Raw genomic sequence first — 22,396 nt, 5'->3', positions numbered from 1 at the left:
TGGACCCCCGTACTACCAAGCCCCCGCTTTGTCTTTTTATGCGGTCTGACTGAGGCCTGAGGCCTCCAAACATGAATACTCAATACTCCACACGGTGCTGTCTCTGTTTTTCAGTCAGATTCCCATCAGCAGTAAAATGGGCCCCACAGACCTCTCAGATCTGCAGGGGGCTGGTCTTGTTGAAGTTGACCCAGACTCTGGTGTCCCTCTGAGGAGAGACACGGTAGATTCCTGCAGAGACTCTCATTTCCTTCAACTTGGATTTTTCTTTTTCTGTATATTCCATTAATATCACCTTTACCTAGAAACACTGGATACAACTTTGATGGATCGAGTGGGACATGCATGTGAAAATCTTTAAGGTAAAACAAATAAAAAGGTAAAAATTTCTTTTTAATAATTGTTATGCTATTGTCGGGGCCTCGTTGTTCTTATTTTATATTACATTCTAGTGAGTAGGAGGTCAATGGTACATTGTTTTTGTTGTGTTGTGCAGTATTGACATAACTGTAAAGAACCGAACCAAGTAATTTAATTCTGGACCAACTACAGATATTTCGTACTTTGCTTTCTGCTCGGACTTTTAATCTGAAAAGCTCTAACAGGAAGTGTGGGTCTTAACGCGCGCTGCCTTGTAATGGAGCATGTGTAGCAGCAGAAATTCTTGCACGGTGGAGTCCCGCCTTTCTCTTCCATGCTAAATAGTCCTCCCGGACAAATGTCGCTGCCCGGTCTTCCTGCCAAATTCTGACTGTTTTGTTTACCTGTTTGTTGTGCCACGCAAACCGTTGGGGAGATTGGCGTTACGTGTTTGTTGCTGTTTGTCTGCTTTTGTTATGCATTTAGTTTCCGTTTCACACGGCGCTGGGAACGGCTCCGGTCTCTGCCTTTAAATAAAGGTGGGCGTGCCCCTTACTCTGTCGGCTGACTCAGGATCAGTTCTTGTACCGTTTAAAGGGAGGAGCTGAATTGTAGCTGATCTTTGAGGGACTGCTTCTTTTGGTGCTGAGAACAGTCTACAGAGGCGGTGTTTATTCCACATCGTAGCTCGTTACTATCAAATTATCTGCACCGCTCTCCTGGTATGGCAGGGTGATGAAACCAATGCGACAAACTAAAGTTAAAATCAGTGATTGTCAGTCGACTGATCGTGTTGTTACAGTAAGCTGTGGAGTAAGCCGGGGTTTATGATCGATCATCAAAAGTTGTCCTTTAATTTAACGGCCGGAAACCCTGGAAAAAACACAGAGATCATTAGAGGATGTCCAGAACCGAGGACCGGACTTACAGTTTGTCCCCGCAACATTTGAGACGGAGACGGAAAGACTAGCTTCCGAGACCGGCGACATGATGGTCCGCGGCTCGGTGAGTTCTGGAAGGTTGTCATTCATATTTGCGTTTCGCCCAGAGCTGCAAAGCCGGTGTACACCGGACCTGTCGGGCTCGGGGAAAAGAAGCAGCTAGCTTCGGTAGTTAGCTAGCCATCTGTTAGCTTCACGTCCTCCTGGATCCTCCGTCGTTTTGCGCCTCAAAAATTGGAAAAATGTTTGGATTTATCATAAAATCAACACTGGCGGGTTTCGCAGCTGAAGTTTTATAGATATAAATGATGTCTTTTGTTTAGTGAATGCGAAGTTTTAGGGGAGATTATTCTAAATCAGAATTCTGAACACCGCCAGAGTTATGCTGGTTTCTGTAAAACTTTAATGTCATGAACCAAGCAAAGTTTCTGAGAAGTACAAAAAGTATAATAATCATAAACACAGCCCCAAACGTTAAAATAAAACACAATAAAAAAGGATTAATCCCAACAAATAAACCCGATTTAATCTGAAAGGGAAACTGTTTCCGGTTTGTAGTTTTTACCTCTGACTCGTTCGGACACAGCGGTGCTGAATGGCTCCACGCTCACCTTTCTAACATGGACAGCCTCTGAGCATTTGGTGGAAACCTTCCACCTGTGGTGTTTCTGCAGCGCTCTCAAGTTGCTCTCTTGAGTCGGCTCCCCTTAACCAGCTCGTTGTGGTTCAAACCATTCTGGTGCACTAGGGTTGACTATTTGGTCCCCACCTGTCCAGGTTTAAGAACGCCTTTTCGGTGTTCGACTGGAGGTCCAGATATGGTTCAAATTCCAGTAAGGCTTATTTGGCTGGGTTGCTTGGTTGGTACGGTGAAAGGCTGCCATGCAGGAATGCATGATTCGATACCCGGAGAGGAATCAACAATTGCCATGGGGGCAATTACCATATCAATGGCGTGCAATTAACATCACCCAGTGATGGCCTTTGGGCAAGACCCTTTACGCTACCAGCATGAATGTGCGTGAATGATCCCAGTGATGACCAGTAAACATGGTCATCACCAAGTATGAATGAAGAGTAAATGAGTAACGTACACAATGGAAGCGCTTTGCGCGTCTGGAAAAGCGCAGATAAATCCAATCCAGTATTATTTATTATTTAACTAAGACCTTAAACTACAGAAACCCATCTGGTCGCGGTGATGCCGCCACACGCCACAAACCATCATCAGATGCTCCTGACTAGGGCTGTATGACATCAGAAAGCTCGCGATGTGTGATATTAGTGATCAACATTGGGATGACAACTTTTGATACATAAAGAAAAATCAAAACACCCCAAAACACAATTTCCATTTCACTGCAACCGTTTGATTTAAATAGGAGACACCACAACTTAAGTTACACTCCTAATGACCCTCGTCTACATCAGAGGCGAGCGTCTAACATAAAAGGGCTCCATCCGATTGGTCAACAAAGTTTGCATGAACCTGAGACTTCAGCAGGTTCAGTCCAGACTCTGGAGACCAGCAGGACATCCTGAAACGGTTCATATGAACCAGAGACTCGAATCCAAACTCTTTTGTTTGTTTGCTGAGTGACAGGAATCCTGACCTGAGAATGGGACTGATGGAGCTCCTGGTTTTAGCCAGGCCCCGAGCAGCAGCAGCGTTCTGGAGGACCTTTGAGTCCAGAGAGCAGAACGTCAGTCTCTCTCGCTCCGTCCAGTTCTGCATACAGTCAATGGTCCCATCCTGCTGGTTTCCTGTCCGCTGGTTCTGCGTTGAACTTTGATCAAAGTCTGGATCCTGATTCCATGTCATTAGATGAGGATCATGGTACGCATTCACGACGGTTCAGTCTGGATCCGACTGCTCCTCCGCACTGAGCTTTCACCTGGGGGGGGGTCATCTCTAAGGTTTTAGAAACCAGATAAAATGGACACAAGCATCAGCATCACATAGGAGTCCTGCAGTAAGACAAATGCTGTAGAACTGAACAGACGTGATGAACCTTCGCACGCCACAGCTCATTGGATGGGCTGTAGATGCGATGAAGGAACATGGATGCAGGAGGAGAACGAACAGCTGATGAATCGTTTTACTGTAAATGAATTGAAATGAAGTTAAGCTCCTCCCCTCGCCATGTCACCGCTCGTGGAACTGAGGATCTGTTGCAGCGGCTGTTTAAGCACGGAGGAGGAAGCTTCATGCCTTTGCCCTTTTCCCGCCACAGTGCCGTGCGCAAGTGACCCACGCCGTGGTCGTCATCTTCCTGGAGTTCTTCGCCTGGGGACTTCTGACCACGCCCATGCTGACTGTGAGTCCCCCCCCCCAAGACCACACAGACTGCTTTGTTAGCTGGTCAGGTTCTTGTTTACAAAATGCCATAACCCCTTCCCCTCATGGCTGCTGCAGGTCCTCCGTGAGACGTTTCCTCAGCACACCTTCCTGATGAACGGTCTGGTGCAGGGGGTCAAGGTAAGACCTTTGGATGGCTGGGGGGGGGGGTCACATCAGAAACAACGTTTGTAGTAGGGACCTGCATGGAATGCTGGACAATAAATGCCCCCCTCTGGGGTAGAACACTGGTGAGAGCAGCCATGATGCAGAGAGGAAGATGTTGAGGTTCTCTTTGACCAGTTTGGGTCAGATCAGAAGCCCCGCCCCCTGTGAGGCTGACTACCAGGAGAGCATTCGGTCCCAAACACCTGTTGGTTTTCTTTGCAGGGTTTTCTGTCGTTTCTGTCGGCTCCTCTGATTGGTGCTCTGTCAGACATCTGGGGAAGGAAGTCCTTCCTCCTCATGACTGTCTTCTTCACCTGCGCCCCCATCCCCTTCATGAGGCTCAGCCCCTGGTGAGTTCAGGCCTCCACTCCTCATTCCTCCTCTGTCAAACCATCAAACCGCATTTCCCGGTAGGAACTTCCTTTGCTGAACTCAGAGATCAAAACAACACCCAATAAAATACAGACTATGTACTCAGGTGGAATGAAGCAAGTGAATTAAAAATATGCTGATGATTTGCTGTTAAAGTATGAAACTGGAGCCTTCATGAAAAGCTACAAGGATGGATCCAGACCTGCTCCTCCTCCTGAAGAGGAAGATATGGTGATCAGATCCGTTTGTGGGAGCTCTGCTGCAGCATCTTCATCACATTTCCACAGGTCCTCCTCCTCCTCTGCCCTTAGTGTCTACAGTGACACATTAAAATGAAATGAAGAGCAGGAAGTGAAGGCCAGGGGCTTCTGGGAATTGTTTCTTAGAAGTTTGCTGGAGAATGTGACGCCCTCATGTATTATGGACTGAGCTCCAGTCATCTGCCCCCCCCCACACACACACACACCATTTCTGCTCTGGTCTGGATCCTATTGGAGTTCAGTCACACGTGTCTCATGTGACTGTCATCCGTCACGGTGCTGGTCGGACTCCCTGGATTACAGAGAAACTAGACATGGATCCGCTGGTGCTTCATGTTTCTGTGTTGGTCCTGAAAGGGGTGGAGCTGCTTCAGGCGGGAAGAGCCGCGCCAGTCAGCTGATGATCCGTCACGCGCCGGCTGCTCCACAGGGCCAGAAAACGCAGCTTTGGACTCTGGGCGTTTGATTCTGTTCCAGTTTCAAAGTTCAGCTCAGCTTCTGTGGATGCTACAACGTAGCAGAACATCTGCTGTGCATGTGTGTGTATTTGTGTGTATCAGGGTGTGTGTGTGTGTTTATTTGTGTGTGTGTGTTTCTGTGAGTATATGGGTGTGTACGTGTGTATCGGTTTTTGATTGTGTTAACCAAACTTTGAGATGTCTTCCTCCCATCAGAAGCTTCCCAGCGTTCTGTGACGTCTGACCCGTTCTCACCTGTGTGTGCAGGTTGTACTTTGCTCTGATCTCAGTCTCCGGCGTTTTCTCCGTGACCTTTTCTGTGATCTTCGCCTACGTCGCTGACATCACAGAGGAAGACGAGAGAAGCACCGCCTACGGCCTGGTAACTGCAGCTACGCCCACCCCGTATCTTCACATGTGCTGTTTTTGTGATCCCCCCCCAGTCAAGCTCAGTACATGTGTGATGAGGGTCAGAATGTCACATGATAACGTCTTAGAGAAAATAAAGAGAAGCTGAACATCGATGGTTTATTAAGGCATCCATTTTTCTAATCCTGCTAAGGAACGATGCTAGCGAAATGATAAGGAAAGGATGATAAGGAACAATGCTAAGGAACAATGCTAGGAAACGATGCTAGGAAACAATGGTGAGTAACGATTTTAAGGAAACGATGATTAGAAACGATGAAAAGGAACGATGATAAGGAAAGGATGCTAAGGAAACTATGCATAGTAAAGATGCTAAGTCAACGATGCTAAGTCAACGACGATAAGGAACGATGATAAGGAAAGGATGCTTAGGAACAATGCTAAGGTATGATGCTTGGAAACGATGCTAAGGAACATTGCTAAGGAACATTGCTTGGAAACGATGCAAAGGAAGAAGGAAGAATGATGCTAAGGAACGATGATAAGTAATGATAAGGAAACAGTGCTAAGGAACGATGCTAAAGATCGATGCTAGGAAACGATACTAGGGAATAGTGCTAAGAAACGATGCTAGGGGACGAGTCTAAAGAAAAATGCTAAGGAACGATGCTAAGGAACGATGCTAGGAAACAATGCTACGAAGCGATTCTTAGCAACGATGCTAAGGAATGATGCTAAGGAAATGATAATAAGGAAAAATGCTAAGGAACGATGCTAGGAAACAATGCTAGGAAACGATTCTTAGGAACGATGCTTAGGAACGATGCTAAGGAACGATGCTAAGGAGTGATGCTAAGGAGTGATGCTAAGGAACGATGCTAGGAAAAGATGCTAAGGAAAAAATTGCTAAGGAAACAGTGCTAAGGAACAATGCTAAAGATCGATGCTAGGAAACGATACTAGGGAACAATGCTAAGAAACGATGCTAGGGGACGATGCTAAGGAAAAATGCTAAGGAACGATGCTAGGAAAAAATGCTACGAAATAATTCTAAGGAACAATGCTAGGAAACGATTCTTAGGAACGATGCTAGGAAACAATGCTAGCAAACGATGCTAAGGAAGAAATGCTAAGGACACAATGCTAAGGAACAATGCTAAGGAACGATGATAAGGAAAGGATGCTTAGGAACAATGCCTAGGAACGAAACTTAGGAAAGACGCTAAGGAACGATGCTAGGAAACGATTCTTAGGAACGATGCTAAGCTACGATGCTAAGGAACGATGCTAGGAAAGTATGCGAAGGAAACTAAGGCATTAAGGACCAATACTAAGGGAACGATGATGGGAAAAGATGCTAAAGAAAAAAATGCTAAGGAACGATGATAAGGAAAGGATGCTTAGGAACGATGATAAGGTACGATGCTAAGGATACGATCCTAAGGAAACAATGCAAGAGAATGATGCCAGGGGATGATGCTAAAGAAAGCTAAGGAACGATGCCAAGGAACGATGCTAGGGAAAGATGCTGAGGAACGATGCTAGGGAAACGATGTTAAGGAAAGGATGATAAGGAATGATGATAAGGAAAGGATGCTTAGGAATGATTCTATGGAACGTTGCTAAAGAATAAGGCTAAGGGACGATGCTCAGGAACGTTGCTAAAGACCGATGCTAAGGAAACGATGCTAGGAAACGATAAGTAACAATAATAAGGGTGCAGCGACGGTGAGCAACGATGATAAAAAAAAAAACAATGCTAAGGAACGGTGAAATGGAGCGATGATAAGGAGCCATGCTTGTCCGCCCTGTCCTGTGGGGGGCGTTCGGGGGGGGGCACTATTGGTACGGGACCTTGGGGGGTTGACGGGTCAGAGTCTCCGCTGAGGCATTCGGCGGTTGTCCCGGCCGGTTGGCTGCCTCGGTCCCGTCCAGGCGTGACCAGAGCTCTTCTAGGGCTGGCGCTTGGGGGTGGGGGCCTGGACTTGCTCCGGGGGGGGTGGCGCTTTCTGGCTCCTCTCTCTCTGTCTGGGGTGGGTGGTGCTGGGCCCGGGGTGTCGGCGCCTCCGACATGGGGTCCCTGGGCTGGGGTGACCTGGCCCCTATGCTGGGGAGGGGGGCTGTTTGACCACCGGGGGGACAGCTGGTAAACTGTCCCCCCGGTGGTCAAACAGCCCACCTCACCCTCACCCCCTTCCTCATATAGCCTCATAAGGAATGATGCTAGGGAAACGATGATAAGGAAACAATGCTAAGGAACATTGTTAAAGAACGATGCTAAGGAACAATGCTAAGGAACGATGAAAGGGAATGATGATAAGGAACGATAAGGAAACAATGCTAAGGAACGATGCCATGGAAAGATGCTAGGGAACGATGCTAAAGAACAATGCTAAAGAACGATGCTAAGGAATAAAGACAATTAACGATAATAAAACGATGATAAGGAACGAAAATAAACAAACAATGCCAAGGAACCATGAAAAGGAACCATGAAAGGGAACGATAAGGAACAATAAGGAAACAGTGCTAAGGAACGATGCTAAGGAACGAAGATGAGTAAGGATGATAAGGAATGATGCTAGGGAACAATGATAAGTAACGATAAGGAACGATGCCAAGGAACGATGATAAGTAACTATAAGGAACCAGTGCTAAGGAACGATTCTAAAGATTGTTGCTTAGGAATGATGCTAGGAAACGGTACTGGGGAACAACGATGAGGAACAATGCTAAGGAAACGATAAGGAACAATAATAAGGAAAGGATGCTAAAGAACAATGCTAAGAAACGATGCTAGGGAAACGATGCTTAAGAACGTTAAGGAACTATCTTAAGGAAACGGTGATAAGGAACAATGATATTGAAAGGATGCTTCGGATCAATGCTAAGGAACAAAACTTAAGAACGATGCTAGGAAATAATTCTTAGGATCGATCCTAAGGTAGGATCCTAAGGAAACGGTGCTAAGTAACGATGCTAATGAATGATGCTAGGGAAACAATGCTAAGTAATATTGCTAAAGGACGATGCTAAGGAACAATTCCAAGGAACGATGGTAAGGAATGAAGAGAATTGACAATAATAAGGAACGATGATGAGGAACGATAATAAAGAAACAATGCTAAGGAACGAAAAAAGGGAATGATAAGGAAACAATGCTAAGGAACGATGCTGAGGAACGATCCTAGAGAACGATGCTAGGGAACAAAGATGAGTAACGATGATAAGGAATGATGCTAGGGAACAATGCTAAGGAACGATGATAAGTAACTATAAGGAACCAGGGCTAAGGAACGATTCTAAAAATTGTTGCTTAGGATCGATGCGAAGGAACAAAACTTAACGATGCTAGGAAATAATTCTTAGAATCGATCCTAAGGTAGGATCCTAAGGAAACGATGCTAAGTAACAATGCTAATGTATGATGCTATGGAAACAATGCTAAGGAACATTGCTAAAGAACGATGCTAAGGAATGAAGAGAATTGACAATAATAAGGAACGATGATGAGGAACGATAATAAAGAAACAATGCTAAGGAACGAAAAAAGGGAACGATAAGGAAACAATGCTAAGGAACGATGTTGAGGAACGATGCTAGAGAAGGATGATGAGTAATGATGATAAGGAACGATGATAAGTAACAATAAGGAACGATGCTAAGTAATGATAAGGAAACAGTGCTAAGGAACGATGCTAAAGATCGATGCTTATGAATCTTCTTCTTTCTCTTTCGGCTTTTCCCATCAGGGGTTGCCACAGCGAACGAGTCGCATGGTAAACCTGGCAATGTTTTACGCCGGATGCCCTTCCTGACGCAACCCTCTCAAAGCAACCAGGCTTGGGACCGGCACAGAAGTAGAGAAGGGAACAGGGAGCAGCCCGGAGGCGAACCCTGGTTTCACGGATTAAAGGCGCCGCAAACCAGCACGAGCTAAACCGGCTCCCTATCGATGCTTAAGAATGATGCTAGGAAATAATTCTTAGGATCGATCTTAAGGTACGATCCTAAGGAAACGATGCTAGGAAACAATGCTAAGAAACGATGCTAGGAAACAATACTAGAGAACATGTCTATGAAGACTCTCATTCATCCAGGTTGGTTCCATTGTAGTAGGTTTAGGGGATGTCATCTGGATTTGGTTTTTAAAGTTAGAAGACGTTTCACCTCTTATCCAAGAGGCTTTGTCAATTCTGAATTAGCTGGTCTAAGAGCTGGTATATATATGCGTTCATGGGGGAGGAGTCAGACCTGAAACTGGAGGTATTGTCCACTTAGCCTACATGGTTTCAGGTCATTAATAGTCATTTGTCCTCAGCTGGGGGTTGGGAGCCAGTGACACACTCTCCAAATTGGTCCTCTCTTTCAGCGGTTAACAACTAAGGTGGAACTGGTTTGGTTTGTTTAGGTTTCAAAACACTGCCGTAGATGGATGGAAGAATAAACCTGAGACCACCATTCTTATTAAGAGAAGGTTTAGAGAAGGAGAAGGATAAGCTTAGGAATGACGCTAAGGAAAGATGCTGAGGAACGATGCTAGGGAAACGATGATAAGGAATGATGATGAGGAAAGGATGCTTAGGAATGATGCTAAGGATGCTTTAGCAAGAGTTCTGGTAAATTGCCTGTCCGTCCTGGGGGAGGATCCCTCCTTCATGTGGGCACCCCTGAGGTTTCTTCGTTTTTTCCGGAATCCGTTTTTTTAGTTTTTCCTTACCGCGAAGGGGGGTCTAAGGCCAGGGATGCCAGTATAGCTTAGTCAGTTTGTTAGTTCATTTTAGTATTTTCCTATTGAACTCTTTGTATCCATGATCCTTTTGAGTTCATGTTTACTTCGAAGCCCATCGAGACGACTGTTGTTGTGATTTTGGGCTATACAAATAAAATTGAATTGAATTGAATGATGCTAGGAAAAGATGCTAGGGAACGATGCCAAGGAATGATGCTACGGAAACGATAAGAAAACGGTGCTAAGGAACGATGCTAAGGAAATGATGAGAAGGAACAATAATGAAGAAAGGATGCTTAAGAACAATGCTAGGAAACGATGCTCAGGAACAATGCTAAAGAACGAAACTTAGGAAGGATGCTAGGAAATAATTCTTATGATCGATCCTAAGGTACGATGCTAGGAAACAGTGCTAAGGAACGATGTTAGGAAACGTTTCTTAGGAACGATGCCAAGGAACGATGCTAGGAAACAATTCTTAGGAACGATGCTAAGGAACAATGCTAAGGAACGATGCTAGGAAACGATGCTAGGAAACGATGATAAGGAAAGGATCCATGGGAACAATGCTAAGGAACATAACTTATGAACGATGCTAAGGAATGATGCTATGAAACGATTCTTAGGAACAATGATAAGGTACTATGCTAAGGAAAAGGTGCTATGGAACGATGCTAGGAAGCGGTGCTAAGGAAACGATGCTAAGGAACAATGCTAAGGAAACGGTGATAAGGAACGATGATGAGGAATGCTGATATGGAAAGAATGCTTAGGAACAATGCTAAAGAACGAAACTTAGGAACAATGCTAGGAAAGGATTCTTAGGAACGATTCTAATGAACGATGCTAGGAAACAATGCTAGGAAACGATGCTAGGGAACAATTCAAAGGAATGATGCTTAGGAACGATGCTAAGGAATAATGTGAAGGAATGATGCTAAGGAAACGATAAGGAACAATGCTAAGGAATGATGCTAGGAAACGATTCTTAGAAACGATTCTAAGAAACGATTCTTAGGAACGATGCTAAGGAACGATGCTAGGAAACAATGCTAGGGAACGATGCTAAGGAATAATGCGAAGGAACGATGCTAAGGTAAAGATGCTAAGGCACAATGCTAAGGAACAATGCTAGGAAACGATTCTTAGGAACTAATCTAAGGAACGAAGCTATGAAACGATTCTTCTGAATGATACAAAGGAACGATAATAGGAAACAATGCTAGGAAACGATGCTAGGGAACGATGCTAAAGAACGAAACTTAGGAAGGATGCTAGGAAATAATTCTTATGATCGATCCTAAGGTACGATGCTAGGAAACAGTGCTAAGGAACGATGTTAGGAAACGTTTCTTAGGAACGATGCCAAGGAACGATGCTAGGAAACAATTCTTAGGAACGATGCTAAGGAACAATGCTAAGGAACGATGCTAGGAAACGATGCTAGGAAACGATGATAAGGAAAGGATCCATGGGAACAATGCTAAGGAACATAACTTATGAACGATGCTAAGGAATGATGCTATGAAACGATTCTTAGGAACAATGATAAGGTACTATGCTAAGGAAAAGGTGCTATGGAACGATGCTAGGAAGCGGTGCTAAGGAAACGATGCTAGGAAACGATGCTAAGGAACAATGCTAAGGAAACGGTGATAAGGAACGATGATGAGGAATGCTGATATGGAAAGAATGCTTAGGAACAATGCTAAAGAACGAAACTTAGGAACAATGCTAGGAAACAATGCTAGGAAAGGATTCTTAGGAACGATTCTAATGAACGATGCTAGGAAACAATGCTAGGAAACGATGCTAGGGAACAATTCAAAGGAATGATGCTTAGGAACGATGCTAAGGAATAATGTGAAGGAATGATGCTAAGGAAACGATAAGGAACAATGCTAAGGAATGATGCTAGGAAACGATTCTTAGAAACGATTCTAAGGAACGATGTTAGGAAACGATTCTTAGGAACGATGCTAAGGAACGATGCTAGGAAACAATGCTAGGGAACGATGCTAAGGAATAATGCGAAGGAACGATGCTAAGGTAAAGATGCTAAGGCACAATGCTAAGGAACAATGCTAGGAAACGATTCTTAGGAACTAATCTAAGGAACGAAGCTATGAAACGATTCTTCTGAATGATACAAAGGAACGATAATAGGAAACAATGCTAGGAAACGATGCTAGGGAACGATGCTAAGGAATGAGGCTTAGGAACGATGCTAAAGATTAATGCAAAGGAACAATGCTAGGAAGCGATGCTAAGGAACAAAGCTAAGGAAACGATGATAAGGAAAGGATCCTTGGGAACAATGGTAAGAAACGAAACTTAGGAACGATGCAATGAAACGATTCTTAGGAACGATTTTAAGGAAATGATGCTAAGGAACGATGCTAGAAAACGGTGCTAAGGAACGGTTCTGCTGCTATGCCCTGGCAATGGCATCCTGCTCTGGATGCCATTGCCCCTATGAAAGTTCAATTGAGAAAACATAGACAGAAAGCTCCCTGGAGGAATGATGATCTAGTCAGGGCACAGAAACAACAGTGCCGCAGAGCCGAGCGAAAGTGGCGCAAGTCAAAACTCCAGGTTCATTATGGAATATATAAGGCGGAGTTGTACGCTTACAACCAGATCTTATGCAGAACAAGGGAAAGGTACTTCTCTGAAATAATTGGAAGTTGCAGCAGCAACTCTCGTATCCTGTTCACAACAGTTAACAGATTAACTAACCCTCCAACCCAGCTACCAATAGAATTGGTTTGTACACCTAAATGTAATGAGTTTGCTGTATTTTTCAATGACAAGGTTCAGGGCATTAAAAAAGCCATCAACTCCACAACACATATAACTATCGAACGGCCACCTACTCACTCTAAGCTGACTCACTTTATACCTGTCACTGAACAAACTGTCCAAGAGACCATCACCCGTCTGAGCTTGTCTACATGCTGCCTTGATGTGTTACCCACTAGATTTCTAAAGTCTGTCTTGAACAGTGTGTTGCCATCAATTACTCAAATAGTTAACATGTCTCTTCAATCTGGAATATTTCCAGAGGCCTTAAAAACTGCAGTCATTAAACCCCTCCTGAAAAAGAGCGGTCTTGATCCCACTGTACTGAATAATTACAGACCTATCTCTAATCTGCCATTTTTAGGAAAAGTCCTTGAAAAAGTTGTCTACCAACAGCTCACTGACTTTCTCTTATTAAACAATTCGTTTGATGTTTTCCAGTCAGGTTTTAGACCCCATCATAGCACAGAAACTGCTCTTATCAAGGTAACCAATGACATCCGCCTGAACACTGATGATGGCAAAGTCTCTGTCTTAATCCTGCTAGACCTGAGTGCTGCCTTTGATACTGTTCATCTTGGGATCCTTTTGCACAGACTCCAAGACTGGGTTGGCATCTCTGGATCTGCCCTAAGTTGGCTCAAGTCTTATCTAGAAGACAGGAAATATTTTGTTGAAATTGGGAGTTGTGTCTCAGACTACATGGGCTTGAATTGTGGTGTGCCCCAGGGATTGATCCTGGGACCCCTTCTGTTCAACCTCTACATGCTGCCACTAGGGCAGTTAATACGCAGTAATAACATATCTTATCACAACTATGCAGATGATACTCAGATCTATGTGTCACTGACAACAGGTGAATATGGGCCGGTGGATTCTCTCAACCACTGCCTCCAACAGATCAGCGCGTGGATGCAGAACAACTTTCTCCAGCTAAACTCAGACAAGACCGAAGTTATTGTTTTTGGCCCACAGAAACAAAGAGAAATTGTCAGCAGCTACCTTCATTCTCTGTCTCTTAAACCCTCAAATCAAGTCAGAAATCTAGGGGTAATCATGGACTCTGACCTGAACTTTAACAGCCATATCAAGTCAGTAACATCAGCGGCATTTTACCATCTGAAAAACATTGCCAAAATCAAAAACATAATCTCAAAGCGAGACCTGGAGATACTTATTCATGCATTTGTCTCCAGTAGGTTAGACTGCTGTAACGGCCTGCTCACCGGCCTGTCCAAACGAGCTGTAAAACAGCTTCAGTACATCCAGAATGCTGCTGCTCGAGTCCTGACCAGAACCAGGAAGTATGATCACATTAGTCCTGTGCTCAGGTCTTTGCACTGGCTCCCTGTACCTCAAAGAATAGACTTCAAAGCAGCTCTGCTTGTGTACAAGTCTCTCCATGGCCACGCACCAAAGTACATCTCTGACATGTTAGTGCCATATGAACCATCTCGTACTCTGAGGACCTCAGGGGCCGGCCTCCTGTTGATTCCCAGAGTCAGAACTAAACAAGGGGAATCAGCGTTTCAATATTCTGCAGCTAAAATCTGGAACAGCCTCCCTGAAGTCGTAAGACAGGCCTCTTCTGTGTTCATGTTCAAATCTAGACTTAAAACATTTCTGTTTAGCCGTGTATATGACTGAAAGGTCCTATCTGCACTTTTCTTTCCTTCCTTTCTTTTTAAATCTTTTTTTTCCTTTTCTTTTAAAGTAAATTTTATGTTGATTATTTCTATGATGTATTGTGATTTTAATGCATTTTTCTGTTTTGTGAAGCACCTTGAATTACTTTGTGTACGAATTGTGCTATACAAATAAACTTGCCTTGCCTTGCCTAAACCCGACAAAGCAGCAGCTGACGTTCAGAAAGAACTGAGGAAGTCTTCTTCAGTTAATTAGTCTTAAAGTGAATTAAACATCATTTTAGATTACAGATCAAACCTATAAGTTTAAATTCTTTGATGTTCTTTTCATCTTTTGAAATAACTTTTAAAAATGTTGAAGCAACAGTTCATTTCAATGTTTCTATCAGTGATGAAGGAGCTTCAGTCTCCTCCTTAATCGTCTGCGTTCCGCCTCAGGTGTCGGCCACCTTCGCAGCCAGCCTGGTGACCAGCCCGGCCATCGGGACCTTCCTGTCGGCCAAGTACGGGGACAGTCTGGTGGTCCTTGTTGCCACAGTGATTGCCGTTGTGGACATTGCTTTTGTGTTCTTCATCGTCCCGGAGTCGCTCCCAAACAAGAGCCGGCTGTCGTCGTGGGGGCTCCCCATCTCCTGGAAGCAGGCCGACCCCTTCGCAGTGAGTTGGACCAGATTTCTAAACGCAGCTTCATGTTTTTATCCATAAACACATCTAAAGGTACAAGAAAGAAACTGCTGAATCGGACGTTTTCCGGTTCCGGGTTGCAGCGCGGACGCGTGTGTGGCTCGCTGCGACTATACAGCAATCTTCAAATGACTTAAAAAGTTGATTTTCTCCAAAAAAGAAAGCTGACCATGGCCCCCAAGAAAAACACTGGCTACGAAGACCTTAAAAAGTTTCTTGATGATCTCCAAGCTGCTTTGTATCCCTCTTTGGATCAAGTGAATGCTAAGCTAACTCCGATCTTGGATCTAATGGAAGACTTCCGAAGATTCCGAGCTCAAAACGAGCAATGAAAAAACCGGGTCGACATTCTGGAGAAAAGACTGGACGATATGGAACAACAAGTAAGGATGAATAATGTCATTCTCACTGGATTACCGATCAAACCTCGGGCAAAGCTAAATGCAGCTGGAGTTAGCATTGCTAAAGCTAATAGCGCTAGTATTGCTTGCAGTCCCTCTCAAACGGAGAGCAGTGGAGAGTCTCTGAAACATCAAGTGGAATCATTTCTCACGTCTAAAGGGATTTCCCTGGATCTAAACTCCATTGAGACTTGCCACCTGCTCCCCAGGAGAAAGGAGACGGATAAACCAGCATCCTCATCAGGTTTGTGAATCACAAACACAAGCTAGCTCTGATGAATCAAAAGAAAAATCTTAAGGGGTCGGCTGCTTATCTGAACGACCATCTGGCCAGAAGGAATGCTGAAATCGCCAAACATGCCAGGCTTCTCAGGAAGCGTAAGCAGATTGAGAACACTTGGGATAAAGGCTGCAGGATTTACGTCAAACCACTCGGTCCACCGGACCAGTCCAAGGTTCTGGTTGTGAACACTATGAAGGACTTTGAGAAGTGTTTGGTCACGGACGTCTGAACCAACATGCAGTAATAAATCACAGAGCCAAATAATTTCAAGAAAAATGACGCCTGGATTCATCGCTTTCTCCAAAAGTCTGAAGTGACCTGATTAACACCAAAGCTCTGACCTGCAGACAACCTGACCTCAACTCTTAGGCGCCGCTGTTATCAGCTGAAGAAGGATATGGACCTCTATTTAATGTCTGCAGACATAACATCGAAGAGAACTATAAACTGTTTAAACCAGAAGAACGGCTGTTAATCAGCAGAAGAAGAAATGCCAACATTGGACAATCGACAGAATATGGACCCTTTTATTTTACTTCAAAGCATTACTTTATCATAAAAAATAAATAAATAAATAAATGAAAAAATAAATAAAAATACAAAAAAATTAATAAAACAAATGATTAATCAATTATTTAAAATGGTTTAATTGATTGACTTTTAATATTACTTCACTTGCTCCAAAAAAATTGATAAATTAATTCATTATTTTTCCTAATGTAGCATAATTTTGCACATATTTTTAACTTTTGATACTTTATCAAATTTTGCTATGAAAATTCCTGAAACAGTGTTATGTGTATTTTACTGATATAGTATTATTTTCATATCAATGACTTTCATAAGTAACATAATCTGCATATATTTGGATACTTCATTGCCATGTTGATTTCTAAAAGTTATTTTTTACAAAGTAATTTAAGTAATCCATCTTTGTCATGTGCTTTATTGATATTGCAAAAGTTTGGAACCAGATATTGATAAATCATGTAATAAAATGGTTACAGTAGAACAGGGTGGGATTATATAAGTTCGCTTCCTTCCGTTCCCTTTCAAGCAATATTTATTAATATGTCTAATTATCCAAAGTTTGATTAGTTATTGTACGAATGTATGACTGATGATTGTATTGTTTTTGTGCATTATTCCTATTTGATTTGATTTGAAATAAACCATTTCAAATCAAATCAAATCATTAGAGAAGAACCTGATCAACCAGGAGACAGTTCAGAGAAAGCGGCTGCAGGACCAACAGGCCTAGGTGGAGCGATGGATGGAGTTCCCAGCAGATGGTGACAGTCCCTAGTAACAGACATGATGCAGGATCAGATCCCAGCCTGTCTCTGGATCCAGGAGGTCCTCACAACCTCAGACTCTGAAATAAGCAGAGCTCTGGAGGTGGGGTGTCTGGACCAGACTTCTGATGACAGCCCCTCATCAGGGTCTGAAAGGTCTGATCAAACCTTCACCTGTGAACCCAAAGGAACTCATTCTTCACTCTGGTTTTTCTTCAGTCCCTGCGGCGAGTTGGAAAAGACACAACCGTCCTGCTGATCTGCGTCACCGTCTTCCTGTCCTACCTACCTGAAGCTGGACAGTACTCCAGCTTCTTCCTCTACCTGAAACAGGTGAGACACACAGGTGACCTGCTGGAGATCCAGAGCTATGGATGGCGGAGCTCAGACCTCGGCTTCAGACGGGTCAGAAGAACAAACTGGGTTTGGACTGCGCGGTGCAGAAACCTCTGTTGTCCTGTAACAGCTTTAGTTCAAGCTCCTTCTATTCAGTGTTTAAGTTTTTATCTGAACTTTTATTGTGAGTCTTTTGTTTTAACTGCGTTTTGATCTGAACGCAGCATTTACCTGCAAAAGTTCAGGTTCTGTCAGAGAACGTGGTCAGTTCTGGTGTTTTACTCTTGGGGTGGGGGGTTCTGTTCCAGGTGATCGAGTTTTCTCTTGAGGCTATAGCCGCCTTCATCGCCATGGTGGGAATCCTCTCCATCATTGCACAGGTACGGGTGGAGGGCGTTTAGAACTTCAGGAGGTTCTGGGACCCAGAGCTGCCACTGACTGTTCTCCTTCATCAGACCCTACTCCTCGGCGTTTTGATGAGGACCATCGGGAACAAAAACACGGTTCTGTTGGGTCTGGGCTTTCAGCTCCTCCAGCTGGCCTGGTACGGGTTTGGATCGGAGCCGTGGTGAGTGGGCGGGGCAAGTGAGCGTCATCGTCTCTTTCGCTGTTTTCACTGGGTTCTCCGTTCCTGCAGGATGATGTGGGCTGCAGGAACGGTGGCAGCCATGTCCTCCATCACCTTCCCAGCAGTCTCTGCTCTGGTGTCGCACAGCGCGTCACCTGACCAACAAGGTGAGGCCGGCGGGCCGGAGTGCTACCGCTCACAGAAGGAACATTTTCGGGTTGTGACAGGAAGGCGTCCTCAGGAAGTCTGATCGGCCTCAGTGGGAAATGAAGTTTCCTGACAGAAACCAAGCTGATGACTACAGTCATGTGTTTACTCCATGCGTGTGCGTGTGTGTGTGTGTGTGTGTGTGTGTGTGTGTGTGTGTGTGTGGGTGTGTGTGTGTGTGTGGGTGTGTGTGTGTGTGTGCAGGCGTCGCTCAGGGAATGATCACGGGTATCAGAGGTCTCTGTAACGGTTTGGGTCCGGCTCTCTACGGATTCATCTTCTTCCTCTTCAACGTGGAGCTCAGCGAGTTGCCGCCGGCTGAAGGACGACCCTCGACCATGGAGGTACAGACACACACATACACACTCACACATACACACACACAGACTGGCCCAAATTTCCAACTACTGCTCAGGACGGGTTGGGGTTGTCCTGGGACTCCAGGGAGCGTCTCTTCAGCCCCCAGGATGTGGACACAGACAAATAAAGCCCAGTTCAGATGATGTTTGTTGCTGTTTGGTACTTGTTTACATCAGCCGAGTCAACATCCCGTCTGTCCCGCAGCAGTCGGTCATCCCCGGACCGCCCTTCCTCTTCGGAGCGTGTGCCGTCCTGTTCGCCCTGCTTGTCGCCGTCTTCATCCCTACACAGCGACATCTGGAGGACGGTGGGGAAACACCGAAGTCCACCGGCACCTCCCCCCCACACGCTCAGAACGGCATCTTCCTGACCACACCCACCAGTGACACGGAGGACATCGAGCCTCTCCTGCAGGACAGCATCATGTGACCACCCCCTGCTATGACTCCATGCCCTTCTGGGTCAGACCAGAAACCCGCAAGTCCAGACACGGTCGACAAGTCCAGTATCCACCCGGACCCCAGAAGAGCCTCCTGCTGCTCAGGAGGACATCGTTACGACTCTTTCTCAGTGTGCAGCCACGCTTCAGTGCTATGAAGAAAACATTTGCAGTGTGAATCTGCACGTTCAGCATTTCATGGACCAAATTTGTTTTACTTTGGTTCATGGGTTTTAAGGTGTCTCCACCCGGCAGGAGTGCAGAGATCAGTGGATCAAACTGCCTTCCATACGGTGAAACAGGACTGGCAGAGCTGCTCTTACCATGGCAACAGCACTTAGGTCCCTGGATTAGTTTTTCCTACTGCTCTGTCATCTTTATCTGTCTGCTTTGTGTCTGCTTTGTGTCTGCTTCAGGTCTGCTTCATGTCTGCTTCATGTCTGCTTCGTGTCTGCTTCGTGTCTGCTTCATATCTGCTTCATGTCTGCCTCATGTCTGCTTCATATCTGCTTCGTGTCTGCTTCGTGTCTGCTTTGTGTCTGCTTCAGGTCTGCTTCATGTCTGCTTCATGTCTGCTTCGTGTCTGCTTCGTGTCTGCTTCATATCTGCTTCATGTCTGCCTCATGTCTGCTTCATATCTGCTTCGTGTCTGCTTCGTGTCTGCTTCATGTCTGCTTCATGTCTGCTTCATGTCTGCTTCATGTCTGCTTCATGTCTGCTTCATGTCTGCTTCATGTCTGCTTCGTGTCTGCTTCGTGTCTGCTTCATATCTGCTTCATGTCTGCCTCATGTCTGCTTCATATCTGCTTCGTGTCTGCTTCGTGTCTGCTTCGTGTCTGCTTCATGTCTGCTTCATGTCTGCTTCATGTCTGCTTCGTGTCTGCTTCGTGTCTGCTTCATGTCTGCCTCATGTCTGCTTCATATCTGCTTCGTGTCTGCTTCGTGTCTGCTTCATGTCTGCGTCATATCTGCTTCGTGTCTGCTTCATGTCTGCTTCATGTCTGCCTCATGTCTGCTTCATATCTGCTTCGTGTCTGCTTCGTGTCTGCTTCGTGTCTGCTTCATGTCTGCGTCATATCTGCTTCGTGTCTGCTTCGTGTCTGCTTCGTGTCTGCTTCATGTCTGCTTCGTGTCTGCTTCATGTCTGCTTCATATTTGCTTCGTATCTGCTTCGTGTCTGCTTCGTGTCTGCTTCGTGTCTGCTTCGTGTCTGCCTCATGTCTGCTTCATGTCTGCCTCATGTCTGCTTCATATCTGCTTCATGCCTGCTTCATATCTGCTTCGTGTCTGCTTCGTGTCTGCTTCGTGTCTGCTTCGTGTCTGCTTCGTGTCGGCTTCATATCTGCTTCGTGTCTGCTTCGTGTCGGCTTCATATCTGCTTCGTGTCTGCTTCGTGTCTGCTTCATGTCTGCTTCGTGTCTGCTTCATGTCTGCTTCATGTCTGCTTCGTGTCTGCTTCGTGTCTGCTTCGTGTCGGCTTCATATCTGCTCTGTGTCTGCTTCGTGTCTGCTTCATGTCTGCTTCGTGTCTGCTTCATGTCTGCTTCATGTCTGCTTCGTGTCTGCTTTGTGTCTGCTTCATATCTGCTTCATGTCTGCTTCGTGTCTGCTTCGTGTCTGCTTCATATCTGCTTCGTGTCTGCTTCGTGTCTGCTTCGTGTCTGCTTCGTGTCTGCTTCGTGTCTGCTTCGTGTCTGCTTCATGTCTGCTTCGTGTCTGCTTTGTCTGCTTCATGTCTGCTTCGTGTCTGCTTCGTGTCTGCTTCATATCTGCTTCATATCTGCTTCGTGTTTGCTTTGTGTCTGCTTCGTGTCTGCTTCGTGTCTGCTTCGTGTCTGCTTCATATCTGCTTCGTGTCTGCTTCATGTCTGCTTCGTGTCTGCTTCGTGTTTGCTTCGTGTCTGCTTCGTGTTTGCTTCGTATCTGCTTCGTGTCTGCTTCGTGTCTGCTTCGTGTCTGCTTCATATCTGCTTCGTGTCTGCTTCGTGTCTGCTTCGTGTCTGCTTCATATCTGCTTCATGTCTGCTTCATGCCTGCTTCGTGTCTGCTTCATGTCTGCTTCATGTCTGCTTCATGTCTGCTTTTTTTTTTACTAACGTGCCGCCACCCACGTCCAGAGGAGCCGCCATTGTTTCTGAGAAGGTCAATCTTTTTTTACGTGACCCTTCTCAAAGGTCAGAGGTCACCTCTAAATAATATGTTGTAACCATATGATGACTGTACTGGTGTAGTTGCCTGGCAACAGGATGTGTTTGGGTGCAGTCATGGAAATTATTTATACCCTTAGATTAGAGTTGATTTTGGTTAAAGTATTTGTGAGTATTTGGAGTTTTGGTGATGGAAAAAGTCTGAATGACTTCATTTTAAAAACGCATCATCGTCTGCAAACATTGACCTGTCGAGAAGCTCTTCAATGACCGTCAGGAAACCTGGCCTTCTGGTGCGTGGGTGGGGCGTTAGCAGATTCTGAACTGAAGCACCACCATCTTTAGGTGCTGCTGTGCCCGTGTGGGTTTAAGGACCGTTCTGGTCTTTTGGTTTACCGGCTGGTTTTTAAGCTTTAAACTGATTATGTTTGACAAACAATTTAAAGCTGCTTTACAAGCAAGAATCTATTTTTCTGCAAAGACGTTTTTTACAAAAATATTTGACAAACTTTCATTTGAGTGAAGCTTCTGAAGCTGAGATTCACAGGAAGTCCCCTCCTCCTGCTCCTCCTCCATGCAGAACAGTTGCAGCACTTTAATTTGTGTTTCTGGTGCCTCTGAATCCTCTTCATGTTCATCTGTTTTTGACACATGGAGGATTTCAACATTAAGATGTATTTTTAATAACCTGAGTTTAATGATCAATAATAAAGATTTAAACGTTTGTTGCTTTTTCTTTAATTTCAAGTCTATTTTTTACTCAAAGGTTCTCAAACTGAACAACTGGACGTTTTGAAGCTTTATTTGGAATCTTTCTAATTATTGAAATTAATAGATTATTTTTAAGTATTTAACTTCAACAGAGGACAGTGAGAGGAAACTGGATAAGGTACTTCCTAAAACTTTGCTGTAAATCAAGTGTCATTTCATTTAGAAGGAAAGCTGTTATTTCAAATATGACGTTTATTACAGGAACACAAAGTTTAAACAAACATTTAGTGCTGCATGAAGCCTCTGCAGAGACGAACCACTTTTTAACCTTTTTTAGGTTTGGTCACATGCTATACTTGGGTATGTTTCCATGGCAACAGCAGGTTTTATTCACATCTGGATGTGATGAATATTTTCATGAAGCCGAGGCTCATCATTGACTTCACCATAGAGGTCAGTTCAAACCGCATTTATGCAACATTGAACCCATTAACCACCCAAACAAGACAGACCATATGA

The 22,396-nt window shown here is 44.7% G+C and overlaps 1 protein-coding gene across 3 annotated transcripts; it reads left to right on the top strand.

Annotated features, from left to right (window-relative positions):
- The first annotated feature begins 901 nt into the window (after window positions 1-901).
- On the top strand, window positions 902-21,890 carry slc71a2b (solute carrier family 71 member 2b). Of its 3 annotated transcripts, none has more exons than XM_023958096.2 (12): window positions 902-1,365; window positions 3,536-3,619; window positions 3,718-3,780; window positions 4,030-4,157; window positions 5,165-5,279; window positions 14,885-15,103; window positions 17,329-17,442; window positions 17,754-17,825; window positions 17,901-18,013; window positions 18,083-18,180; window positions 18,425-18,564; window positions 18,788-21,890. In XM_023958096.2, exons 1-12 carry the CDS (start codon window positions 1,348-1,350, stop codon window positions 19,007-19,009), a joined length of 1,386 nt encoding a protein of 461 aa, XP_023813864.1. In that variant the 5' UTR covers window positions 902-1,347; the 3' UTR covers window positions 19,010-21,890. The 3 variants fall into 3 exon arrangements, with proteins under 3 accessions (XP_023813864.1, XP_023813863.1, XP_023813865.1); XM_023958095.2 differs by having other exon boundaries at window positions 18,785-21,890; XM_023958097.2 differs by lacking the exon at window positions 14,885-15,103 and having other exon boundaries at window positions 18,785-21,890.
- The last annotated feature ends 506 nt before the right edge of the window (window positions 21,891-22,396 follow it).

This window comes from Oryzias latipes, chromosome 9 (assembly GCF_053564925.1).
Source record: "Oryzias latipes strain Hd-rR chromosome 9, Olatipes_Hd-rR_3.1".
Classification (NCBI taxonomy): domain Eukaryota; kingdom Metazoa; phylum Chordata; class Actinopteri; order Beloniformes; family Adrianichthyidae; genus Oryzias; species Oryzias latipes.
The sequence above is the reverse complement of the archived record's forward strand: the minus strand, read 5'-3'. Positions and strand labels throughout refer to the sequence as shown.